The sequence below is a fragment of the Sinohyriopsis cumingii genome, chromosome 17 (assembly GCF_028554795.1).
Source record: "Sinohyriopsis cumingii isolate HCF-2022 chromosome 17, ASM2855479v2, whole genome shotgun sequence".
Taxonomy (NCBI): Eukaryota; Metazoa; Mollusca; class Bivalvia; order Unionida; family Unionidae; genus Sinohyriopsis; species Sinohyriopsis cumingii.
Window position 1 is genome coordinate 121,568,170 of NC_142977.1, and position 21,175 is coordinate 121,589,344.

General features: G+C 36.5%; 1 protein-coding gene across 6 annotated transcripts in view; it reads left to right on the top strand.

Moving 5' to 3' along the window:
- Positions 1 to 21,175, top strand: part of LOC149779782 (uncharacterized) — a 108,320-nt gene that overhangs the window by 9,735 nt on the left and 77,410 nt on the right. For all 6 annotated transcript variants that reach the window (XM_089940641.1, XM_089940642.1, XM_089940643.1 and 3 more), the window contains exon 4: positions 15,801 to 15,843. In XM_089940641.1, coding sequence (XP_089796767.1) covers positions 15,801 to 15,843 — 43 coding nt within the window. The remainder of the gene's footprint in view (positions 1 to 15,800; positions 15,844 to 21,175) is intronic.

The following is a 21,175-nucleotide window of genomic DNA, read 5'->3' on the forward strand; positions in this document are numbered from 1 at the left end:
AATTTCATCAGAAACACTTTCATAATCATCACTGTTGCTCCACACCCAAGCAAGGATGGTGTGAAAATTGAACATTTTCTTCTTTAAATAAATTACCCAATCATAATACCTTAGGAAAACAACTACCACCTGGCAAATCCAGCCCTTTCAGGTTAAAAAGTTAAAGGTTATCTGCCCACCTAGGTAATGGTCAGGCAGAGTGGGCTTCTCTTTGTACAGGAATTGGCTCCAAATCCCAAAAATATATCAGTTACTACTTCTGCTTGTGCCAGGTGTCAAGAGGAATCTTGCTAAAATCCCACCAAGTTTTTGGAAGTCCTACACTCAAAAATTTTTTGAGTCTTTATTTCAGAGGGAAGTATACTCACTTTATATTTCCATCTTTTCTTTCTTCCTATGATGACAAAGTTCTGCCTTGACATTAAAACACTTTGCCATCATTTGCTGGTATCTTTGTACTTGCAGTGGCAGCCTATGTGACTTCACAATAGTTCTGGCTATAGTTTTAATTTATATGTGTGAGCAGGTCTGTAGGTTGCTATAGAAAACTCTTAACATTGGTATAATTTCCGCTATGACCAGATACATACAGGTAAGTTTTCTATACCAATGCATTTAGCATCTGGGCACCAAGCTTCACTGATTTGCCTGTAGAGGTCATCATTAAGAACCTTACTACAGGTAATATTGTGAATTGATATTATATATTGATGCTTCATTGCCTTTATTAGGCCATCTACTAGCGCTTTATTAATTTTCCTTTACAGAATGTCATGAGCCTATTCCTATAGGTAAATTGTCTTATGATAGATATTGTAGCTCCTATGTTTTGTGGTGCTTCAGTTCCTTTTTTGTGTGCAGGCTTTTGTGTGTAATATAGTAGACTTGTTTGTATTACTGTATAGTTTCCTCTCAGGTCAGATAAGTACAGGTCAGTTTTCTATACATAGGTTTACTCAGTAGTGTCAAGCTCATGCAGGGCAAAAATAAGTGATCCTTGAGTGATTTTTATCTGCATATTCATCTATATAATTGGCCTTTCTATGGGTAAGCTGTCTTTAGAATTGGTTTTTTGCTTTCCAGTTGGTACATGTAAGTACTATAAGTGATACTCAAGTGATTCTACCTGGACAGGCAGTCAAATTCACATGCCTACAGGTCGTTTGTGACTCAAATTGTTTATTTGGCATCTGCTTCTAATTATTAATACTGATGATATTTTTGTACCTGTACAGGTCACATGCACCCCTCTACAGGTGTTTGTGTTTGTCTTTGTCATAGTGGGTAACCCTGCATAGTTTCATGTAAGTTCAAAGCAGAACAGCCACTTCTCAAAATGTATATAGGATATAATCTCTTTTGTCTTGCACATTTGGAACATGGGCGAAACTGATCTGACAACCACTCAGCATTGGACTTGCCTATTATGGACAGAGTCAGTCATAGCTTGAGGGACAAACACATTGCTTGCACCTAAGGGTTCATACCATATCATTCCTGAGATGGAGAGCAGCTAGAAGCATCAGTTACAGTCTCACTTATCAGAATTATGGACTGGATATGTGGATCAAACATCACATTACCCATTCCAACCTCAAGAACTGGATTGTGTCATTCAAGTTTCCTCATCATTGTTAGATCTTACTAAGATGAGTTCTATCCTCATTTATCTACATCACTGCTGGGTCTACATTTCTGACGTTAGGTGAGAATTATCGACAGAAGATTCTACTTTCAAATGCTTTCACAATCTGAACAGTTATTGGCATTTTGTAACTGAGTACATCATCAGGCATCAATGGGTGTATTATGTCACAAATGCCTCCAGTGTTCCAGTTGATTACTCCTGAGTTGGTTCACATTGTAATGACCGTGGGATCAACCTTGTATCCAATAATTTGACAATGTTCAGTATGCAGACCACAGCTTATATCCTTCCACCATAAATCTCATTGAGTGGGTGTATATTCATAGGAGTGTCCACTTCATAACAGAGGTACAACATCCTTTAGCCATAATAGAAATTACCTCAGGTGGAAGAGATTCAATGCTCTCAGTCCCCCAAATTACAGATCCATCTTAGCCCAAGGTATGCTCACAACCTCCATACCTCTCGCACCTTAATGATTTGGTTGACTAGAATTTGCTACAAACCACTATCCCTTTCAATCTCAGTTGTAGCGGAAAGATTTGGAAGGCAACAAACAAGGTCGCTAGGATGTTCCTAGAGCACATGCCACTGGGAAACATTCCTACAACTCCTGAAGTAAGTGGAAGAGTCAGAGGGAGGTCCATTGGTTCCACAAAATCATCCCAATCTGAATGACATACATACAGGCCCCACATTCTACCCTTATCTCAGGTCCTGGTAGGAAGAAGAATCCAATCTCTCATGGCTGGTTGGAGAAGATTTACCATGGTGACCTGAGGATCCAACTGTGGTTCCTGGGACTAGGTATCATATTAAGAATACATACTAAGCCTATGGCCACAGGTCTTTCAGCTACAATGCAGCTCTCATCAGTTGATCCTCATCCTACATGTATTCAGTCAACTCTTTTATGCTTTTGGGTTTGTGATTGAATACAACAACAGGTCCTAATGCTGTCAGTTGTGAAGGATGCACAATCATTGTGGACTTGCAAGAGACATGATTTCACACCCCACTCAAACAGCTTTCAGAAGTTCTGTGTTTTGCCTACAACAGGCTGCAAACAACAGACTTGTTATGTTTTGGAACAAGACATGATTTTGTGTGTTACTTTGCTTTCATGCTCAATCTCTTGTCAGTGAGAACATCTTAGACCTTGTACCCTTACAAAACTAGGCCTGGACTCTGTTCATATAAGAAGAATGTGTTCCCCAGGAAAAGGGACTTTAATTCATGCAGTGGTAAGTTGTATGCGATTCAACTGCTAGAGTATTCATTCACTGGTTAATACAGCAGCGGATCTCTTTGTCTTGACCACTTCATTGGGCTCTCATAGCAATGATTATGTGGTTCAAGTGGAGACCAAACTTTGACAATTAGACCAGCTCACTGTTGGCAACCATTCTAGGTTGCATCACAAAGACATTTTGGGACTTTCTTTGGTGCAAAAGAACATTTTCCTGCAAAGTCAAGGCTGGGCGGAGCAAGTCTTCTTTTATTTTTGTAACTGACATAGGAGTGTGACCCTCTCAGGATCATTATCATCAAAGTGGATGCTGTTTTTGAAAGCCTGTCATTTCTGTACACAGTAATTGGGTTCTCATTCTGTCGATAACTTCACTGTGGTGCCTTATTTCAAACAGCAAAGCAGAACAAATACTCTGACCTTTGTTTTCTTGTTTGGGGTTTTCTCTAGTGGTGTCTTCAGTGACAATCCAGGTTTCACTTCGACATATTGTAGGCTAGCTTCAGTTTTGGTGGACTGCAAGCAGGAACTCAAACAGAATGACCTTTTCATCCCTCAGTTTCATATGATGCATGCTCAATGGGATCGACCTATGATGGACATTAGTGACAAGGTGGAATGCCAGCAGTCCCAAACTTTTTCACACCAATCCTGGATCCAAGGGCTAGTATAATTGCTGCTCACTATACATTGGAATGGCTGAACATCTGAACACCTTGATTCTGAACGTGATACATTGACTAAAAGTATCTAAGTGTTTACTCTACTAAAATAGGGAATACAGGACCATCTGGGTCAGTATAGGAAGGCAGTGGAATATAATCACAGTGGTTCATACTTTATTTTAGTGGAGACATCCATACCACAGTAGTTTGCTTTCTAGGCTCTCTGAGGAGAAACAGTTGGCACCCATCAGGGTTAAACTTGCTGTTCCATCATTACTAGCTCACTGTGCTGTCATGGAAAAGAGATTATAATGAATCAAAGACCTGTCTGATCTTCTATTCATTTGGATTTTACCTGGCCGATGGCACTGGACTCTCGCCCAAGTGGACTTTTCATGGGGATAAACCTGACTGAACAAGAAACCAAATGAACTGCTCTCAAGAGCTTAACTAGTTCACCTATCGTGCAAGTCCTGCCTCATCACTACTTTGGCAAAATCAGTAATACATTTCTTGGTGGACCCATCTACTTACAGTTCCAACATGATGTATCAGTATTGCTCATGAAGCCCCCCCCCCCCCCTTACAAGGGCATCAATGACTCGTCTTTTATACAAGACCTGTTTTTTCCATTGCATTAACAATGACAGGCAGAATCAGCAAAATAGATGCCTTATCAGTGGGCTGAATTACAAGAAGACAGGTCAGTTTCATTCATGACAGTACCCTCTTTCATTGCCAAGAACAGGCTCCCGTCCATGGGTAACCAGATGATTGTAATGAAATCATTGTCTACTCTGGACACTTAAGCTCAAGGCCACCTACAAGATCCAGTATGAGATTTGAAGTGATATCTTAAAATATCAGAACTGTTGTGTCAAGGGAGAACACGCTCATTCTTACCTTGCAAATGAACAGGAGGGTGTAACAGCACTGAACATTTCATCCTGGATTAAGTGGATTATTTGCTCTTCATATCAAGAAAAAACTCCAGCTCAATGATTTGTTATGCATTTTGGCTCACCATGCTAGAGTTTTTGCCACAAGCATAGTCTTTGGCCGTAACTGTTCTGTAACTGATATTATTTCTGCTGTGGGATGAAAATCAAAGTCCACATTCTCCAGCTCTTTTACCAAAGAGATCTTTCATCCCAACTGGATCTGATGGAACCTATAGCCATGGCACAACAGGTCCAATTTTCCAGGTATTCAACAGCTTGTTAAGACGCAACTTCTGCTTGATTTGCGGGAGGACAAATTTTCCGTTTTTGGAAGCTGCTTCCCTGACAGACAGAAGGAGTCACTCCATTCAGTTACCTAGAACCTGTTTCACATACCTTAGGGGACTGAATATGGTATCTCCAGGTTAAGAAGACCTACCTCCCACCACCTCTTACCTATTCTCCTAAGGTATTATGATTGAGTAACATATATAAAGAAGAAACTAATTATTTTGAATTAATGTTTCTTTGTGAATACTTGTACAGTCATAATACACATATGCTATCTAAGCCTTACTGCAGTTACATCCGATAGAGAGCGTGCCTCCCACTTCAGTAGCTACTGATCTATTGATGGGATTTTAGGAACCCAGAACTATCTCTTACATTAAATAATCATCCGTTAGAAAACATGAAAAGCTTTCAGGTTTTTCTGTAGATAATAATGTACAGTGGGATGAACATATTGACAGGTTTTGTAAAACACTGATATCCAAAATTGTTGTACTCAGCAGATTCGAAAACTCGCAATCTGTTCTACAAGTCGTATATTCTTCCAACAATGGATTATTGTTCAGCTATGGGGAAACTGTGCCAAACCTCAGCTTGACAGAATTTATAAACTTAGAAAGGGGCATCACATAATTTTAGATGCATCTATTGATATCCCACAAAATCGTTGTTTACAAAAAATAAAATGGTTCACAATATATGAAAGGGTGGATTTTCACACGGCAGTTCTTGCATATAAAATATCTACATGGAGCTGTACCAGAATATCTTAAGGATTTATTCAGGTCTATTTCAACACTGTACCAGTTGAGATCAATATCACATGGAATCCTTCATGCACCAAAACTAAGAACAGAACAATTTAGAAAAAGCTTCCAGTACTGTGGTACAGTTCTGGGGAACAAGCATCCACTACATGTAAAATCCGCTGAAAATGTTACAGTATTTAAGAAGAGATATCATGTTTTTCTAATAGATTATAAAGGAATTTAGTATTTTAATACTAAACACGTTAAAATAAACAGCAGTTACTACTTTCTTTCATATAATGCACATTGTTACGCTCTCCTTAAGAGGGCCTCATTAGTCCTTGACTAGTCACCCTCTATAAAATAAAGTATTATTATTATTATTATTCTCACCTCTGTCTGCGTGAGTTCGAGTCTCGGATTTGGCTAATGTGGATATGTGAGAAAGCTTGCCGGTAGCTTCTCGTGGGTCGGTGGTTCTTTCCGGGTTTTTCCGGGTTCTTCCTCCACCATTAATACTGGCCGCCAAGTATAGCCTATCATGTGCTGAAAAATGGCGTTAAACCCTACAACAACAACAACAACAACAACAATTATTATTATTATTATTATTTGATGCCAATGCATGAACCAAGTGGAGACCACACTACCTGACTGCCACCTAGGTGGGCAGATAACTTTTATCTTTTTGGCTAAAAGTTTTTAAACTTGGAGGGCTTTATTTGCAAGTTAGTAGTAGTTCTCCAAAGGTATTATGATTTTGACAGTATTCAAGATTTACAACACATTTTGCAGTTTGCTGGTACATGAATACCATCAGTCTGATTTTTTTACCTGTATGAGGACAGGACAAATTTTATCAGTAAATAGTGGTGTAATAGAATCTATGACACGCTAAAAGAAAGAACGTGCAACACATAAAGTCATTCTGTAGAAAACAAAATAAACATGGGATTTGAAGCTGATCATGGTAAATTTATGTGCGCATGGATATATACATACATGGAGAATAGAATACTTTTTCTTATCAATGAGAACTTTCTTCTCTGCATTTTTTTTGTGAGAAAGGTGTATACTGCCAAATTCTCCCCATTTACATGATTGTTAAAAATAAAATAAAAATTGCTTTTTTAAAAAATTGTAACTACAAATTATTTTAATTCTTAAAAACATTTTGAATGCGATGACACTGTAGATGGAATGTGAAAACAAGAAATATATGTGTGTGATTTGGATTTTTAATGTAGCTTTAACAATTTTCCAGTCACATCGCTACAATGTTTGTATGGTTGCAGTTTATCATGTTGTCTAGCACTGGGGCATCATGCCGCAGACATGTTATCCAGACGCCAGGCCAACCAGTCTTAACACTAACTTCTTAATACTGAGTGCCAAGTGAGGCAGCTGATAGTACCATTTTTATACGTCTTGATATAAAGCTGTGATCTCCCATATCCAAAGCAGACATTCTAACCACTTAGGCAACTGGAGCAGTCGAAACTCCCCCACCCCACCCCTGAGAAATAAAAAATCAGTTTTATTGATTTCTTTTGTGGAATAGAGGAAGAGAAGAGAAAATCATAGATAGTTTGTCTTTCTCTTCTGGACTTTGCTTTCTGTAATGCAGATTAGTAATAAAAGATTCTTAACATAATCATTGCAATACAGTGTAAAAACAAAACAATATTATCAATTATTCGTGCAGACCAACCTGTTGGTTATTAGCATGGTCAAGAAGAAACAAAAAAAAAAAAAAAGTATTAAACGAAGCAAATCAGAAATATATACCTTTTGCAAACTTGATTAGTTATGATCCAGATATGAATAATATGAATTGGCAACAAAAGAAGGACTTCATGTTGCAAAAAGAATTTTTCACCAGGTGATTTTCAGTTGGAGGTAATGTTTGCACTTTATTGAAACTGGTATATTTGTTTGGCATCATGCTGAGTGTATCTAGATTTGATACTGAATAATAACATAACACTTTTCACAATTTTTCATATATATACTTCACAGTATTGAATAGCAATGACATATGTTTGGTGAGAAACCTCCATACTTGCATATGTTTGTCAATTTCAATATTTCATTGTGGCATGTCAATGGAAGACCAGTTACATACTAATTTTCTCTGATTATTTTTATCAACTATTAATTATCTCACTGTACTGAGGTTTTCAGAAAAATTCCAGTTGTAGATAATGCTGCTTTTAATATACATCACAGTGATTTCCTGTTTTTAGACCACATCATCGTGATTTCCTATTTTTTAGACCACATCAACAAACCAGAATGGATGATCTAGGTGGATTTTGTTAGGCCAAAAAATAATGTGTTTTTCTGGTTCGCTGACCATCCCTAGTTTTTGTTGCCGACCCTAGTACTTTTTTCCCAACAGGGTAAACAAATTTTTTTTAAAAAATTAAAAATTTCAACCAAAAAAAATTCCAGAAATTGATTTGTGCATCTAATTGAGCCAATTAAATATCAGTATTTGCAAGTTGCACACAGCATCAGTTTTATCACAAGGGATGGCAAGAAAAATTCTCTGTCCCATACAGTTTTAGAGCTTGTTTTAAAATTATGTCAACTTAATTTTCACACTCTTCTAGACTTGTTTTTAAATGCCTTCAGAAGAAACCCTGCTCAATCCATATTTGATTTAGCAGAGAAGATTATCATAAATATTTGCATGTATTGCATAAATGAATGAAACAGCTCAAAACTAGCTCAAGAATTAGTTGAAACAAATTTAAACAAAGGTCCTAGACAGGTTCTGTTTCATTGCTGTTAAAGTAATAAGTGTTGGAAACCAGTAAAGGAAACCAGTCTACAAAGGGTCCGCTTCGGTGGCCTAGTAGTTAGAGCATCTGCCTCGGTTGCGGGAGGTCAAGTGTTTGAACTCCAGCCAAGTCATACCAAAGACTTATAAAAATGGTTTTAACAGCTGCTTCGTTAGGCACTCAGCATTAAGAGGTTAGTGTTAGGACTGGTTGGCCTAGTGTCAGGATAATGTGACTACGTAGGACATTGTGCTACAACATGTCTGTGGCATGATGCCCCAGTGCTAGACATAACTATAAACTGCCACACTCTAGGCACCATAGTGATATGATTGCAGAATTGTTAAAGCTTCAATAAAAATCCAAATCACACACACACATCTACGAAGGTCACAGTGATGTAATTGATATGAGACCTATCCCAAGCATTAGTCATAAGGTCAGCAAATATTTGTACTATATAAATTATCATTTAATAAAATTAAAATGAAAATTTTTATTCCTATTGATGAGAAACAAGTTTTTCTTTTGCACATGGTTGAAGTTTTAAATAAAAAGTGAATCCCACATTTGATTATATGTAAGACTGTGTGTTATTTAAAGTAGAATGCTAGAATTCTTACATTCGTTTCAATCAGTTTTATTTGATCATTCAGTATGTACTAGATACTGTGGATATCTAGTTAAGCATGATTACCATTAAGGCTAGATTGTGAAATTATGCCCTCAGTGTTTATGCCCAGTTTCAAAATGCATTCATGTTTAGAAAAGGTTTACCAAGTCATATTTCTTCAAATTTTGTCTAAAGAAAGGCACAGGTACACTTAAATATCCAGTGTAGTGTTAGGAAGATTTTTAAAAACAGGGATAGGGCAAATATACTGAATATACTCTATTTTATGGAAGTTTGGTTCTCTAGTTCACAGTATGGATTTAAGTGGGTTTAAAATTATTCTGACTTAAAAATATGATAAAACAATCAAGATTAAAATCGAAGATATGGTGAGATTTGGAGACCGTATACATGGGCGCCCACACATAGGGGCAAAGTGGGTAGTACCCCTTTCCCCCTCCCCATTCACCTCTAATATGTTTTGGCCTACATCCATAAAACTTAATAACTGCCCCACTCCATCCCCACCCCGAAAATAATTCTGCCAGGCACCCCTGCTCATGTGATATGGTATTTTAATAGAACAAAATTAAAACTGGGCCAGATGGACCTTCTTTTTTTTCTTCTTTCGTTTATGCAATATTCCCTTTGTTTTGGGTTTATATTACAAAGTGTCCACCAAAAGCTTATTTTATTTTTACTGATGACAGGGCACATAAGGTAGCTATAACATGACTTTGTGGGTATTAAAATTATATCTGAGAAGTCAAGAAACCTATCGGAATTATCACATGACTATACAAGTTGATTTGATACTTTCAAAGCGATATATTCGATATAGTGTGACATAGAAAAGAGAGTACCCATGCTGACATCGGCCATGTCCCCAGCCAATAATTTAATTCGCTTTCATTTGATATTAAACACATTAACAGTCAATAAATGCATAATTACTTTTAACACAATCCTAGAACTGGTAAAATCGGACTGTACATTTATTTTCAAACTAACAAGTGACGTTTCCATCGTTTTCATGGACAAGTTATTTTAACAACTTTGTCATAATAAACGATCACAAGCTGTCCAAGTGTTTTGAAATTAATGGGGGAGCAGTCTTGAATTAGGCTTAGAGGATTTTAGGAATTTCATACTTGTTTTACTGTCCTAAACTGAATTTTACTGGAGATTCCTCAGGTGAACCATCAAAAGAATATCTGCAACCGTTAACGTTGCCATATTCTCAACACAAGACCTTCTATTTTTAATCTCCAGTGCAGCGTAAGCCTTCTCATTGGCTCTGTGTCACACGGACTATAATGTCATAACATTAGTGACATAAATTCCACAAGCCATGCAGACTTCCTTCCTAAGAACACCCTTGGAACAGGACCACATTTGTCAGGTCCATTGAGTGTACCGAGGTTTTACTCAGAATGGATAATAAAAGTATTCCAAGTTAAATCCTCAATAGACATTTGTTGTTTTCAAATGTTGGGGCACTAATTAAATTACAAAGCATAATATCTGTTATGAGCAAATGCTGAGCCCAGTCAGTGCATCCGCAAGGGACATTAGACATAATAATGTGTGGACCCATGATAGACAGCCAGTATATCTATCTTAAAAAAATAATTGTACTTAAAGTAAAAGCAAGCCTCTGTTTTTATGTATTACCAAATGGACCTCTGGGTGGTATCAACCACAAAAACCGGGCTCCCGAATCAGCATTTGAACTGTAGTCCTCACCTGTACTGAGTATCCGTGTCCGCAGTCATATAACCAGCCACTGATTAGAAACGAAAACATTGGAAGGAGCTAAATTAAACGGTAAAAGAAAAGGAAAGTGTCCAGCGAATTGGCCACGCTTTATTTCTTGCACAATATTTAGAGACAAGTCCATGTTATAACATTTGTAGGGAAAAGTCCATGTTATAACATTTGTAGGAAAAAGTCCATGTTATAACATTTGTAGGGAAAAGTCCATGTTATAACATTTGTAGGGAAAAGTCCATGTTATAACATTTGTAGGGAAAAGTCTGTGTCATTATGACCCATCTATTTGGGAGTACTAACAAGAACAAGACTGTCAGGATTCTAAATATGGTGGTGATAAGTGTATTTGCAGAGGTAATATTAGCACTGTCTTCATTAACAACTAAAATATGAGTCGGTTTTTAAATGAAGACTGAATGTTGAAATATTCCATTCAAACAAAGTAGAATTTTTATGATGGACACCATGGTGATGATATTAGAAGTTAGATCAATACTATTTTCATTTGGAACCAACTATGTATCATTACAAGCCTTTTGATAGGTTAAAGCTTCACATTGTTATGACCATTTTAAAGTTCCTGTTTACATAAAAATGTATGTGAATTATGAATTAACAGCACAAGGCGCATGCAAAACAATTGGTCTGATGTGTTCAGTTCACTTGCAGAAATTGAAGCCTGGTGTATGGTGTCATTAGCTGTTTTTTTGTACCTGTCCATCAGTTTTTCAAAATTATACTGATTTCTCAATGATAACACAAAAAACTGAATCAAACATGGCTGACTTGTGTAACTCTGTAGACATTAACAAATTGTTAACGACAGGTTGACTGGTTCTTTGTATCTGCAGCACTGTTATACATGTAGTGCACAGTATAGAGCTGGAAAAAACAATATGGTGATGACAAAATAAGAATTCCTAACTTTCACGTGAATGGAAGCATTTGGTATTCCTTAGGATTTTCATGAAACATGGAAACTTTCAGATATATGAAGCAGTTACATAACTTACTATTGAATCAATATGTACATTATTAGTAGTAGAGTGGCCCCGAGTGGTCTAAAGCGCTCCCCGTTACGGATCACTGCCATCTCACCTCTGTCTGTGCCGGTTCAGGTCTCGGATTCAACCAATGTGGGTATGTGTGAAAGCTTGCCAGTAGCTTCTCGTGGGTCGATGGTTCTTTCCAGGGTTTTCCTGGGTTCTTCCTCCACCATTAATACTGGCCACCATGTATAGCCTATCGTGTTCTGAAAAATGGCGTTAAACCCAACACCAACAACAACATTATTAGTAGTTTTTACTAAAGTGACAAGTATAAACAAGTGTTGGAATTTTTATCATTTATAATTTTTTTATTTTATATTTTTTTATACCCCAGTAGAATAATACTATTTTACTTTCTTCACAATGTGGATCCCCAATTTTTGGGTCTTAGCTGAAATCCTCATGTGGAGAAAGTGGTGGGAACACTGCATCTGTTCAGAAGGAAGACTGGTAAAATGTTCAAGGTAGTCGCTATGTTGACCATGATGGAAATCAGAGTTTTATCAAGGACCAAAATGTAAAACCAATCCATCCAGAAGGGGTTTTGATAACAAGGATTTCAAGATAGCCAGATAACAGCAATGTTAGATATCTGAAGAGCGCCCTTTTACCCATTTGATATCTGGATGATTGTATGCCAAGAAGTATCAGACTAATAGCAATAACCCCAGATAGCTTGCACACTACTATATCATAATTGAATCCAGTGTGCAACCATTAGAACTGACGATATGGCTAGGGCTTGCGTGTCAAACCCATGATAAGGGTAATGTTGTAGAATGAATTGTCTTTGCCTCATATTGATTCAACATTTGTATGAAAAGATCAATAATAATAATAATAATAATAATAATAATAATAAAGACTTTATTTAGAGAAGGTAACTCAATTAGTTACAGAACTAATCTACCTTGAGGCCTTCTGTCTGTTATGTACAATATATACAGTATATACAACATAATGTGAAGAATCTGGCTTGACACTAAATAATTAAGTAATTTTAAAATTCAAAGTATCAGACATGGAACACATGCACAGACATCTGTGAAAACATATATAAAACATAAAATATCGTCCTGCATTGAAAAATTCATCTTTGAAAATGATGCAAAATTACAGAAAAGCAGGAGGTATTTTTTGTACTAGAACTGTTAAGTTTTCTAAAGATTTCATCCATTTAAGACATTGATTATGAAAAGAAGAAATGCTAGGAGCCTGCCTTATGTCACTGGGAATGTGTTCCATACCAGTGGACCAGTATATTGAGAACTTTTTTTAAACAATTCCTTCTTTGGCCTTGGTATAATGTAATTTTTACTTCTTATGGACCTTAAATTTTGGAGTACCGTCAGCATCTCTTTGGTTAAATATATTGCTTAGAAAGACAGGAATGGCTTTTCTGGATACCTTATACATCAATTTGGCCTTATTAAGAAACGTTCTTTCATGTATTGTTAAAACCTCTATATTAATCATTGCATCCTGAAAATTGTCTATACATTGATCTAGAATTAAATGGCAAGCCCTCTTTTGGAGTCTTAAAAGTGTTGTTATGTTTGAATTAGAGGTATTACCCCAAATTACATTGCAGTAGTCCAGATATGGCTGAATATAACTTTTATAAAAAGATGACCCTATACTGAAGAGGAATGTATGCTTTGATTTATCTCAGTAGACAAAGATAAGAATTAACCTTTTTTGAAACATGTTTAGTGTGAATAGACCAAGTAAGATTGTTATCCATGAATACACCAAGAATTCTATCATGAGAGGTCATATTAAGGCTTTGTCAAACAGAACTTAGAGTTTTTCGCTATCTAGCCTTGCTTATTTTTGTTTTGTTGTAACTAGTAGGGTTTTCGTTTTTTCTGTATTTAAAATCATACTGTTTTCCTTGCACCATACTTGAAGTCTTTTGAGAATATCTTGTAAGTTATTTTCATGTACTGTTTTGGTTTTACCCATCTCAGACAGTGTAGTATCATCTGCATAGATGAAGGGGTTATGTAATATAAGGAAATGGAAAGCAACATTAACCCATACTTTAATGCATACTTCTATGACCATGACCCAAGATTAAAGAGTCTATAGCACATGTTGCAGAATGAATTGGCTTAGCTTCATGATGATTTGTCGCAGGTATGAAGAAATTCTATCAAGGAGTTTAGGAAATACAAGCATATAATTTTTGTTAAAACAGGGACAGTCAGCCAACTGGAAACATATATTTTTGTTGTTTAGCCTTACCAAAAATAGAAAAACCTTTAATCAATTTGTTGCTTGGAATTGCTGAATAGAATTTGACCAAAGTTGGCAGAAAGCATCATGGCATAAAAACCTTTCAGAGTATTATAATGATGAATATTTGCCATGATATATGTCTATTGTTCTTATTAAACAACCCCACCTTTAAATGACTTCTCCTTAACAGCTGAACAGAGTTTGACCAAGTTTGACAGAAAGCATCCTGGTACTGTACATGTATGAAGACTTAAAGATGCTGGTCTGCCATCAGATATGGTTACCATTACTAAAAGTTGAAAAATCTTTAAATGTCTTCGGAAAAAGAAATCAGCAGAGTTACAAAACATCATGTGCTTGCCAGTTTGCCTATTAAAGCAAGGGAATTGACTTGTGATGAGACCTTTTCAAATTCATATTTTCCGATTTTATTGACTTTTCTTCTTGAAGGAAAAATTTGAAACAGATTTACAAAAATAATTTTAGAATACAGGATAGATAAATTTAAAAAATCCAAGTAATATTAATTAGGAAAAGAATACACTTTGGGGATTGAACTGAATAATCTGTAACTTAAAGTTGAAGAAAGAATATAAAATAAAAATAGAACAAATAACTCTCCAAGTCAATTATATTATAGGTAAGATGGGTTTGGAAAACAATGGAGTGTTTGATCATGGCAGTAACTGACAGTCAGTGACTAATCCAAATACCACTCAATCATTTTTCTTGTTTTTTTTAAATTTGTTTTATTATATTCTTCAACAAGACACTCTACTTTCATTACAAAAACAAAAATTAACCAAGCCACTAAAAACGTTGCAATAGTATTGCTGTATTAAAATGCTTCAAATATGTGTCGTTTTTATCTCATTGCATGTATTTGCATTATTGGGTGGCATTTGATGCATTGAAAGTCATTAGTCACAAATTTTTTTCATATCTTTTCTATTTTTATCTTTAAATGGAAAAATAATATGTTTTTGTCTTGAAATAATGTTTTTGTCTTGAAATATTTCCAAATTTAATTACTAAGAGAAATATAAACCCAAGGCCTGAAACAAAAATCCTGTGATAATTGGTAGCCAAATGAGGTTGATTTGATGGTGGGAATCAAATCTGGACTGTTCTAGTCATGAGTTCAGTGCCTTAATTTCCAAGTACCAATCTCTTCCCAGCATGAGAATCTCAGTGGTTTCCAAATTATGATCCCATTATGGTAGGATGGACCCAGGAACCTATTCTGACTATGTAAAATGAATTCCCTTGCAGTTTTCAGTGACAAATAAATGTATGTTTGTGTGTGTGTGTGTGTCTCTCTCTCTTTCTCTCTCTCTCTCTCTCTCTATATATATATATAAAGATAGATAGATAATATATATATATATATATATATATATATATATATATATATATATATATATATATATATATATATATATATATATATAAAGTTAATTTAGTTTTATATAACAAAATTGTAATCATTGATACACATACTTTGTTTTTTCATCATCTTCCTATCTGTCCACAGGCCATATGTTATTAGTTTGAGAATGACTTTTCTGTATGAATTCAGAGCATATATACTTTTATTCACTATAATATTGTTATACAAATATAAAACACCCGTCTTAATCCTAGATTCTCCTAAGATGTGGGATTTATCAGTAACAGATTTTGTACTTGACAAATAGCATAAATTTGTTTAAAGATTGAATTTAATATTTTTTCATTCTTGAAATTACATTTCTGGTTTGCTTTAATAATTCAGTCTTTTATTGCACATTTCAAGGAAGGACTGCACTGAGCTGACCATGGCAGGAAAACATATACCAGTAAGTAAATAAGAAACTTCATCTGAATATTATTCTTCCATTAGTTTAAAAGAAATCCCTTGTTATGACAGTCGATCTTGGAGCCCCGTGACTTATTTAGCTCACCTGGATGTAAAGACAAGTACTTTTATGTCCCTATGGCCATTGTGTGTCATATGTTGTCCATTGTGCATTGTCCATCTATATACAGTTACTTATTACCACTCTGAAGTCCATAATTCTGATTTGATTTTGATCTGATTTCAGTCAAACTTGTAGAATGGGTTAACATTATTAATCTCTGATGTGCTCTATAATGAGTGAAATTCATACATATTAAGGAGGTGATCTTGCTTCTGATTGGCTAACCTTGTTAATATTTTTGAGGCCTTATTTTTGACACGATATAATTAAACTTGGAATATATGTTTATGTCATTAATATCTTAGAAAAAAAACAAGTGAGGTCCATGCATCCTTATGAGGTAATCTTGCATTTGATTAGATGAAATTGTCAACTTGTTGGAAGCGAAAATTTTGATCTGATTTAGATCAAACATGAAATACTGGTTTATATCCTTAAGATATATGCATATTAATTGTATATATTTATGATCTTTGTTTTGATCAGACTTATAATGTATGCTTATATCATCAAACAATTTCTGTAATGAATGAGATCCTCACCTGTTAGGGTTATCTTGCATCTGATTGACTTTGCTGGTTACAACTCAGAGGTCCATATTTCTGTTCCAGTTTTGATCAGACTTGGAATATATACATATTTTATCAAAAGTTTGATAATGAGCTAGATGCGTGCATATAAAAAAGGTCATCTTACGTCAATTTTGCAGAGCTTGTTTCCTTCTAAAAGATATAATTCTGAAGTAAATTTTAATTAAACTTAGAATATGGGCTAAAATCTTTAACTCTTGGAAGAGTTCAATAATTGGCAAGATCTATACTTTAATCAGGTAATCTTGCATCTGATTGACTGAACTTGTTAGCACTTTAGGGACTATCTTTGCCCTGTGTTGAAGATCTGCTCATAGTAATGAAATTCTGCTGATTAGAAATAGTTCTGACATTGTTTAATGGTCATTTGCCCTTGTTCATTGTCTATCAATCAACAATTACTTATAACTACTCTTGAGTCCAGTCATATATTTCTGATCAGATTTCAAATATGGGTTTACATGAGCAAAATCTTGCATGAGTTTGATAATGAGCAAAATCTGTTCTGTTAATGAGGTGATCTTGTGTCTGATTTGCTAACCTTGTTACCATTATGGAGGTGTGACCAAAGGGATTTTTAACATGGGAAAAAGTTAAAATATACAAGCTTGAATGGGTGGGAAATAACATAATAGCAGCACCAGTATCAGGTTTCTAACTTGCAGTAAGTTGAGTGTGAGAATTTGGAAAACAAATCAATATCAGGTCAAGTTTCTGGGATTCAGGAAGGCTATGACAAATCTTTGTAAATGGGTCAGCATCATGACAAATCTTTGTAAATGGGTCAGCATCATGACAAATCTTTGCAACTGTTTCATCACTTATTATAATATTATCTGTGTGGGTGGCTCTCCTTCATTGAGTAAGGAATAGACAATCATATGCTGGATGTAAGAGAAGGAGGTGTGGGAATATGATTCAGTATATAATTATATTGATGGATAAAAAGAGAACAGGACTTACAAGATTGGAGATACAAAAAATTTCAGTAATGAGCATCTGATTGGCTGCACTTGTTAGCACTTGTGTTAATGAAATTCTGCAAAGTTGGAAATAGGTCTCAGCTTGTTTATATTGAGCAATTATGTCTTTGCTTTTACAATACATGCTTTTTTCTTCTGTAAATTAAAGCAGGGGAAATAACCCATCATATTCACAATTGAGAATCATATGTTTAGGTCAATGGCTTCATTCCTTTGCGAAAATTGTGAATTAATTAGCAGCAATAGCATACCCATTGTTATTGTGCACCTGTTCTTTTTCATGCCAAAACAACCACCGTCTAATTGATGTAAATACATCTTCTCATGGGGGTCGGGTGTCAGTATGATACTGTCCACTCTTGAACTGGGCATGGTACATGTACATGCTTAGAATGGCCATCTTTTTCAAGACATCATGCTGTATGGGCATTAAACATAAAAGGGCAGCGAGAGAGGTGGTGCACTGCACACCTGATGCCCGTTGCAGCAAGTTACTCCCTCCTCTTAGGGAGGTAGTGCACCACATATCCCATGTCTAGGGAAGTGTGTTGCTTCCTCCACGCTGGAAGTTGTGCACCACTTCCAACACTCCAAAGGTAGCACGTGTTGTGCCCCCTTCCACCTGATGGGAAGGATAAGCACCACACCTTTCTGAGTGATGAATCAGTTCAGGATTAGGTATTCTCCGATTTTCACTCAGTGGCCTCATAGTATGAGGATAGGGTATGGACCAAGTTCCCCCTACTCCCCCCATCTACTGTCCCATCCTGTGCAGGATTGAGTCTAGCTACTGGGCTCAGACTAGAGAAGGGGATAGGATTGGAATCCTCCCTTCCATATTATCTAATCAATCCTTACAGGATGTGGGACCCTCAAATTCTGAGACCTTGGTCCTTTATGCACCCATGGGCTACTAGACCTTGCCCCCACAGTAGAGCTGATGATGTGGCTTGTGTCATGACATTATCTCCTCAACAGGTGAGATCAACTAGGAAGGCTAGAGGCATCACATCATCTTGAGTGGACAGATGATCTTGTCTACAGTTCATAACACTATAGCCTTTACTTACCATGCTGAATTATGGGCCATGGCGCAGAATGCTCCTATGACCCCCTTCTCAGCTGAGGGAGATTGTGATGCCCAGTCACTCTCCAGTTTGGGCTATACTAGATGATGATGATGATGCCCTCTCATCAGCTCCAGTGAGTTTGAGGTAGAAGCAGATCCAATGATACCCCATATTAAGCTTACTCCTTTTTGTCAGTTGGCTGAGGAGGAGGTGGTCTGCATTGCAGTTAGCTAGGAGCCATGCTAATGTGAATTGCCCTTAGGGCCACATCTGCCAAGTTTTTGCAGTCCCAGTCCAATATGCAGTCTCAAGCTAGATCTCTTCTTTCAGGTTTATGATGCACAAGTAGACTGCAGAGTCCGAAAGGAGGAGGTTCTCTAACCCCCTACCTTTCCTGCAAAGGACAGAGGAGACACCCTTAGCCAAAATCCTCACCTGCCATATATCCCTCTCCCAAAAGTTACCATAGGTGCTTGCATAGGCCACTTTTCAGAGCCTTGGTCAAGTATCATGGATGATGGGTGGATTCTTTCCATTATGAACAGGGGTTACCAACTCCATTTTCTGGAACAACCCCTTCTATCAAAGACCTTTTCCATCACATGGCTTCATTTACATAATAATGAATTTCTTCACATACCAGATCTTAATATGGGTTCCACCGGTCAGTGAGATTGAAAAATGACACTGTTGGAGGCACTAATGAACAAAACATTGTTGTCTGCTTGCATTCACCTATCCTTTTTGTGAACCTTGAATGTCACTGAGGACTTGGTTGACCTAGGACCTCTATTCACAATGCAGAAACCACACAGGGTTTCTCTATTAGCCCCAATCACTCTAGAGCTAGTGTAGTTGATCACCATGTGTGCTTGTGGATGAATAAGGACAGATTCCTAACTGGGATCCCTATGCATGCACCATACCCCCGCACATGTTTGTCAATGCATCAGAGTCTAATTGAGGCACTCATTTAGAGCCAGATGGTGTAATTCTCCAGTGTCTTTGGACTCCAACCAGATTGACCCTCCACATCAACAACCTAGAACTGAAAGCAGTATCTTTTGTATTTTTAGGGTACATCAACAGAGTAAGGGATTATTGTATTATGGTCTCCTCAAACGTCACGTCCTCCTTAGAGGATGCCATGAAGGCAGCATTTTGGCATTCCCATACTACACCTCCCTTCGTAACTTGCGCACATCAGGGTCCACAAACATAAACTGCACTATAAGCGAGGTGCAAGTTACCAAGGGACCTCCAAAACTTAAAAAAAAAATTGCTTTGACATCGAGAAAACCGGGGGGGGGGGGGGGGGGGGCAGCATTAAGGAACTGGGCTGTTTATTGACTGAATCCTCATTTTACAATTACGTCAATAGTAATTTTTAATAACGTGCTTTTTCTAATGAAGTTGTTCGTTATTCTGTTTAAATTACATTTATTTTCAAAAAGTCCAACATGTGAAGGATCATTCCAACTGGTTTCAACAACCAACACATGGATGCATAAAAATCTGTGTATTACGCCACTACTTTTTATATCTTGATTAATCTGGTTCCTGTAGTGGTGTTTAAAATTAAGCTGCCAAATCGGGAGTCCAAGAGCAGGGAACTAGACTAACTGTTGATACACCACCAAACACGATTCCTTTTTTTCCTCAAAAACATGCAACATTTATTTTGTGAGACAATCGTCTACTTTGAAACTTTTTGTGTTGCTTAATTAGTACAATATTTGATGTCTTGAATTAAGTAATTGGAATTAATAATGAAACTTCTTATCATCCTTGAGTATATCTCTAAGTGCCATTTCAAGATTTCTCTGAAGCTTGCTTGCCCACAATTGTCCGTATCTGTGAAATCAAACTCTTCATTTTACAAAGTTTTCATTTCGCTTTGCTGCCTTGTTATAATCTTTGATCACAGTAATGAAAGAGTTGGTTAATTTAAGGTAGTTTATGTTACATACACAATAACATTTAAAAGTGCTCAATTAATCAAATGAAGTGCGTTCATATGACCGTGACCACTAGATATTAAGTTTGTAGGATTTTTGTGCCTTTTAACTTTTCTTTTATTACACAGCCATTATTTGATTCAAAAGACATAGTTAACATAATAATGCAAAGGAGGCCAGCTTTTAATTCAGTGCAACAATACAACAAATACTTCCGGAAGTCAGTTATCAAAACATGGTTAGCACTTAATTAGATTCTCAGAGAAATGCTCGCGACATAGCTGTTACAGTAGATTGATGCATTTTAGGAGCAGGGAGGGCGAGCCCACCAAGGTTTTAGCCAAAAATAAGGCTTCCATGAAGGGTAAAAAATGAGGGAAGCGAGTTGACTTCGCCCTCCCTGCTGCTATAATTATTCAAAATTCCCGCCCTCGTTGCTGCATCATTGAATTAAAAAAATTTATCCAACCCGACTCGATATGTTGTTCTGGGATCGTGTAAATTTATTGTAATGAATCCGTGTGGAGTTGACTGAGCACGACTAAAGAAGTTTTTACATTTATTTATGTCCATGTTGCCGCCACACCAGGTCTGATGAATATTTCATA